This window comes from Salvelinus sp. IW2-2015, linkage group LG2 (assembly GCF_002910315.2).
Source record: "Salvelinus sp. IW2-2015 linkage group LG2, ASM291031v2, whole genome shotgun sequence".
Classification (NCBI taxonomy): Eukaryota; Metazoa; Chordata; class Actinopteri; order Salmoniformes; family Salmonidae; genus Salvelinus; species Salvelinus sp. IW2-2015.
This window is the reverse complement of record NC_036839.1, coordinates 39941294-39948289: the sequence shown is the minus strand read 5'-3', so window position 1 is coordinate 39948289 and position 6996 is coordinate 39941294. Positions and strand designations below refer to the sequence as shown.

Genomic DNA, 6996 nt, shown 5'->3' with positions numbered 1-6996 from the left:
CTCCCTGCCACGCCCCACACGGCTCCCTGCCACGCCCCACACGGCTCCCTGCCACGCCCCCCACACGGCTCCCTGCCACGCCCCACACGGCTCCCTGCCACGCCCCACACGGTTCCCTGCCACGACACACACTGCTCCCTGCCACAATCAGTATTAACCCACAGGCCAGTGGGGCCAAGCCTAATTATAAGCCCAGATGATGTCCCTAAAGAAGTCCTCTACTGTCTGTTCTGGACTGTTACTCATCTCTCAGCATGATAGACCCAGTAGCCTTACAGCTCTCATCAACATGATGCTCACACATGACTTATAGATGGATTTCATGGCTTTGATTTGTATTAATGTACTTTCCTCCTATCAAAGGTTTAATTTCTGGAATGTTTATCCTGATTTCCAGTTTCTCTCAGAAATACCCCCCTGTGAAGTTCCTCTCGGAGAAGGATCGGAAAAGGATTTTGGTGAGTGTTTCAAAATGCATGCACCCCACACACAATCACACACGTTCCTCTCTTACCTCTGAGGTCACAACCCTGGACTTAAAGCATTCATCTGTTCCACGGTGCCATCTCCACCTCTTCTACCATCCTCCTTTCCTGCTGCCCTCAGTCAGTCAGCCCTCTTAGTTGTCCAATTACTTTTCAATTAAATGTTTTCTCTCTGGTCGTAATTCTTCCCTGGCTTGACACACTTTTTAAATGAAAAAAAATTGATATATATATCTGAGGTACTGCTCTGGACCATGTCAGGGAACGTGTGTGTGTGTGACGTGTGTGACGTGTGTGTGTGTGTGACGTGACGTGTGTGTGTGTGACGTGTGTGACGTGACGTGACGTGTGTGACGTGTGTGTGTGACGTGTGTGTGTGACGTGACTTGTGTGAGAAGAGTGTGTGTACGTTACTGTACGCCTGTGGCAGTAACTTCAGTGCCTGTAGTGCTGCTCTGAGGCTGAGAGCCCCAACAGGGTCATGATTTCCTGGGCTTGCGTAAGCCACCACTCCCTGGACACTTGAGTCGACTCCCCACTGAGTTGTCTGGCTGGCAAACCCCATCCAGAGTTCCATACTAAACACATCCTCTCTTATACATCTGATCATTTCCCACTAGGGATTACACTTTAGGACAGGTCTGTTGTGTCTGTCTAGCTGGCTGGCTGCTAGACCCTTATCCAAACATATTAAACTTGCTCTTTAATGGACAACCAACTTCAACTAGCTTGAAGGCACACTAGGGATTAGGCCTATGCTGCAGGGCAGGTCTGTCTGACTGAAATGGTGCTTACCCAATCTCAATATAAACAGCTTTCTATTAACCTCAGCCTATACTATTATTCTCTTTCTCCCCCATGTTATGCTCCCCCAAGTTAGATGTCCCAAGTTGTCTCTTGTATCGGAAGTTAAGATTTTACCAGAATTCGGACACACTGAAAGTTTGCTCTCTCTCCCTTCTTCCCTCTGTCATGGTTATCCTGAACTAGATCCATGTTACTCTGTTATGGTTATCCTGAACTAGATCCATGTTACTCTGTTATGGTTATCCTGAACTAGATCCATGTTACTCTGTCGTGGTTATCCTGAACTAGATCATGTTACTCTGTCGTGGTTTCCTGAACTAGATCCATGTTACTCTGTCGTGGTTTTCCTGAACTAGATCCATGTTACTCTGTCGTGGTTATCCTGAACTAGATCCATGTTACTCTGTCGTGGTTATCCTGAACTAGATCCATGTTACTCTGTCGTGGTTATCCTGAACTAGATCCATGTTACTCTGTCGTGGTTATCCTGAACTAGATCCATGTTACTCTGTCGTGGTTATCCTGAACTAGATCCATGTTACTCTGTCGTGGTTATCCTGAACTAGATCCATGTTACTCTGTCGTGGTTATCCTGAACTAGATCCATTTTTACTCTGTCTGGTTATCCTGAACTAGATCCATGTTACTCTGTCGTGGTTATCCTGAACTAGATCCATGTTACTCTGTTGTGGTTATCCTGAACTAGATCCATGTTACTCTGTCGTGGTTATCCTGAACTAGATCCATGTTACTCTGTTATGGTTATCCTGAATAGATCCATCTTACTCTGTTATGGTTATCCTGAACTAGATCCATCTGTGTCTAGATCAGGGGTGTCAAACTCATTTCGCATCGTGGCCACATACGGCCTAGGGAGATGTCAAGTGGGCCGGACCATTAAAATTATACCATACTCTGCTATAAATACCAAAATATCATGTCTTTCCTTTGTTTTGGTGTAAAGAAGCACAAGACACTTAGGAAAATATTGAAATTTAATGAACTATCCTTTTACAAAACATTTCATGAAACACCTCATATTTCCTTAGACAAATGTGCAATTTACTTTTATCATCACAAATATGCATTGCAACTGATCCCACTGATTGTACAAAGGCACAAAACTTTAATTGGTACTGAAAAATATAGTAATGCACTTTAAGATTAAATGAGACTTTTAAAGAAAGGAATTTTTAAACCACTTACACATACGCATAAAAATCTAATGTAATCCCTGCGTACCCTTACAAACTAAGGAGAGTGATTTTAAATGTGTAATGAAGAAAGTGTTCGCCTGTCCTGTAAATCTGTAAACTTCATACATGAAACATACATACACATACAATACATACTGAATTTATGGAGTTGTATGAACAGTAGAATTCCATCACACAACTTTTGTTTTGAAGCTGCTGACTAACATTAAAGTGCACATTTTTTTAAATACAACAGTAAGGATTCATCTTCACAGAGCTGTATTCTTTCAATGCAAACAGTATCTAAGGCAGCATTTTAAAGGTGTTAGTCTAGTCTGGACTTGTATTTGTTCCTGACCTTGCATTCATCATGCATCGTTTAACAAAGTCACCGTCGAATACGGCTTCGATGCTAATGCTATTTCGCTAGCAATTAGGTAGCTGGCTTTTACCGCTGCTTCACTGACTTCTCGGCTCTGGATGAAGTTGACTGCTGTTTCCTCAGACCCGCCAGCAAATTCGTTAATCTTATCTCTTCTCAGTTGTCCTTGCAAGCCGTCATATTTTTCGCTGTGATGAGTCTCGTAGTGGCGTCGAATATTATATTCCTTCAATACCGAAACTTGTTGCAAACACACCAAGCACGAAGGTTTTCCGTGCATCTCTGTAAATAAATAGGACGTGGTCCATTTTTCTTTGAAAATTCTACACTCCTTATCTACTTTTCTCCGTTTGGATAACGACATTTTGGCTAATGAGGGTGTAGCGGAGAGGTAGAGACCAAGGTATTAACAACGTCGTAACAAGCAGCAGATGGCGCATTGATACCGTCTGCTGTTTTCAGTCTGTCTCAGTGATGCGGCTTGTCTTCTACTCTGATGGAAAGAGTGCGCCCCTTAGCGGATAATCCATGAATTGCAGCGAATTAAAAATATTAATTCCATTCTTTTATGCATTTTTTCACTTTCAAATTATCCTGCGGGCCTGATCGAACCTCCTTGGGGCGGTTCCGGCCCGCGGGCCGTATGTTTGACACCCCTGGTCTAGATGGTTTTTTGTGCCCTCTATCCCCCCCCCCCTCTCGTGGTGTGGTCCTCTATCCCATGGTCTAGATCATAGGCAGGGTGGTCTTCGTCTCTTTCTCTGTCTTTCTCCCTACCCCCTCATGGTGTAACCCTCTATCCCCTAGATAACGGGTGGCGCAGGCTTCGTTGGCTCCCATCTGACAGATAAGCTGATGATGGACGGCCATGAGGTGACGGTGGTGGACAACTTCTTCACGGGCCGCAAGAGGAACGTGGAGCACTGGATCGGCCACGAGAACTTTGAGCTCATCAACCACGACGTGGTGGAGCCGCTCTACATCGAGGGTGAGTGAAGACGCCCACAGACACAGATACACACGCACAGAAACACACACACGTACAATCACATATAGTGCCACATATAATAGGGACACTGAATAGACACGGTATAGACACTGATTGCCACACAGTACTGTAATCTCCTGCTTCGCTTGTGTTAGAAGACCAGGTGTGAGAATGTACCACTAGATAGACTGAAACCTCTCTCTTTCACCCCTGTAACATTTGATCAATATTTGATCAGTCAGTCTGTCCAACAGACTTCTGGGCTGTTCCACCAATTCGGTGGCTTTCGAGATGTGTAACTTGGTGAAAAAATAAGTTTGATTTCATTTAGTTTTAATATTCTGTCATAAAGAGCAAATGTTCGAGGTTTTCCCATCAAGAGGTTCAATAAATTACTATAGTAACGGCTTATTCAGTGCCAAATTAATAGGGCCTCCTGAGTGGTGCAGAGGTCTAAGGCATCACGGTGCTAGGGGTGTCACTACAGATCCGGTTTCAATCCCGGGCTGTGTCACAGGTGGCAGCGACCGGGAGACCCATGAGGCAGCGCACAATTGGCCCAGCGTTGTCCGGGTTAGGGAAGGGTTTGTCCGGCTGGGATGTCCTTGTCCGATCGCACTCTAGCGACTCATTGTGGCGGCCGGGCGCATGCAAACTGACTTCGGTCATAAGTGGAACCACCAAGACTCTTCCTAGAGCTGGCCGCCAGGCCATACTGACCAATCAGGGGAGAAGGGCCTTAGTCAGGAAGGTGACAGAGAATCCGATGGTCACTCTGACAGAGCTCCAGAGTTTCTCTCTGAAGATGGGAGAACCTTCTAGAAGGAAAACTCCACAAATCAGACCTTTATGGTAGAGTGGCCAGACGGAAGCCACTCCTCAGTAAATGGCACATGACAGCCCGCTTGGAGTTTGCCAAAAGGCACTTAAAGGAGACTCAGACCATGAGAAACAAGATTTTTTGGTCTGATGAAACCAAGATTGAACTTTTTGGCTTGAATGCCAAGCGTCACATCTGGAGGAAACCTGGCACCATCCCTACGGTGCCAGGTTTGGGGGTGGCAGCATCATGCTGTGGGGATGTTTTTCAGTGGCAGGGACTGGGAGACTATTCAGAATCGAGGGAAAGATGAACAGAGCAAAGTATAGAGATCCTTTATGGAAACCTGCTCCAGAGCGCTCAGGACCTCAGACTGGGGTGAAGGTTCACCTTCCAACAGGACAACGACCTTAAGCACACAGCCAAGACATCGCTCAAGTGGCTTCGGGACAAGTCTCAATGTCCTTGAGTGGCCTAGCCAGAGCCCGGAATTTAACCTGACCGAACATCTCTGGAGAGACCTGAAAATAGCTGTGCATCAATGCTCCCTTCCATCCTGACAGAGCTTGAGAGTATTTGCAGAGAAGAATGGGAAAAGCTACCCAAATACAGGTGTGCCAAGCTTGTAGCATCATACCCAAGAAGACTCAAGGCTGTAATCGCTGCCAAAGGTGCTTCAACAAAGTACTGTGTAAAGGGTCTTATGTGTGCGCAATGATTGTTGCCAGGACCGGTGGTTAGACCAGCGACGTCGAGCGCTGGTGAGGGGGAGTAGACATGACAGAAAGTATTGGAATCACTGCCTTTGAGGTGGTTGTACAATTGAACAGATCTTTTCTGGATTTTAATAATTAGCGTGTATCTGCCTAATTCTGCTCTGCGTGCATTATTTGGTGTTTTACATTGTACACAGAGGATATTTTTGCCAAATTCAGCATGCAGAGTCTCAACTTGTTGTTTGTCCCATTTTGTGAATTCTTGGTTGGTGAGCGGATCCCAGACCTCACAACCATGAAGGGCAAGGTGTTCTACAACTGATTCAAGTATTTTTTGTCATATCCTAATTGTTATGTCGAATTTTATGTTCCTTTTGATGGCGTAGGATGCCCCTCTTGTTTTGTCTCTCAGATTGTTCACAGCTTTGTGGAAGTTACCTGTGGCGCCGAGGTACAAGTCGGAAGTTTACATACACTTTAGCCAAATACATTTAAACTCAGTTTTTCACAATTCCTGACATTTAATCCTAGTAAAAATGCCCTGTCTTAGGTCATTTATGATCACCACTTTTTATTTTAAGAATGAGAAATGTTGGAATAATAATAGAGTGATTTATTGCAGCTTTTATTTCTTTCATCACATTCCCAGTGGGTCAGAAGTTTACATACACTCAATTAGTATTTGGTAGCATTGCCTTTAAATTGTTTAACTTGAGTCAAACGTTCGGGTTGCCTTCCACAAGCTTCCCACAATATGTTGGGTGAATTTTGTCCCATTCCTCCTGACATAGCTGGCGGTAACGGCGCCTGCCCCACAAATTTTCTTATAGGATTGAGGTCAGGGCTTTGTGATGGTCACTCCAATACCTTGACTTTGTTGTCCTTAGGCCATTTTGCCACAACTTTGGAAGTATGCTTGGGGTCATTGTCCATTTGGAAGACCTGTTTGCGACCAAGCTTTAACTTCCTGACTGATGTCTTGAGATGTTGCTTCAATATATCCACATAATTTTCCTACCTCATGAGGCCATCTATTTTGTGAAGTGCACCAGTCCCTCCTGCAGCCAAAGCACCCCCAAAACAATGATTCTGCCACCCGTGCTTCATGGTTGGGATGGTGTTCTTCAGCTTGCAAGCCCCCCCTTTTTCCTCCAAACATAAAGATGGTCATTATGCCAAACAGTTCTATTTTTGTATCATCAGGCCAGAGGACATTTCTCAAAAGTACGATCTTTGTCCCCATGTGCAGTTGCAAAACCGTCGTTTGGCTTTTTTATGGCGGTTTTGGAGCAGTTGCTTCTTCCTTGCTGGGTGGACTTTCAGGTTATGTCGATATAGGACTCGTTTTACTGTGGATATAGATACTTTTGTACCTGTTTCCTCCAGCATCTTCACAAGGTCCTTTGCTGTTGTTCTGGGATTGATTTGCACTTTTCGCACCAAAGTACATTCATCTCTAGGAGACAGAATACGTCTCCTTCCTGAGCGGTATGACGGCTGCGTGGTCCCATTGTGTTTATACTTGCGTACTATTGTTTGTACAGATTAACTTGGTACCTTCAGGCATTTGGAAATTGCTCCCAAGGATGAACCAGACTTGTG

General features: G+C 44.8%; 1 protein-coding gene across 3 annotated transcripts in view; it reads left to right on the top strand.

The window, feature by feature from the left end:
- Positions 1 to 6996, top strand: part of uxs1 (UDP-glucuronate decarboxylase 1) — a 143485-nt gene that overhangs the window by 40310 nt on the left and 96179 nt on the right. For all 3 annotated transcript variants that reach the window (XM_024010556.1, XM_070449083.1, XM_024010557.2), the window contains 2 exons: positions 398 to 458; positions 3678 to 3858. In XM_024010556.1, coding sequence (XP_023866324.1) covers positions 398 to 458; positions 3678 to 3858 — 242 coding nt within the window. The remainder of the gene's footprint in view (positions 1 to 397; positions 459 to 3677; positions 3859 to 6996) is intronic.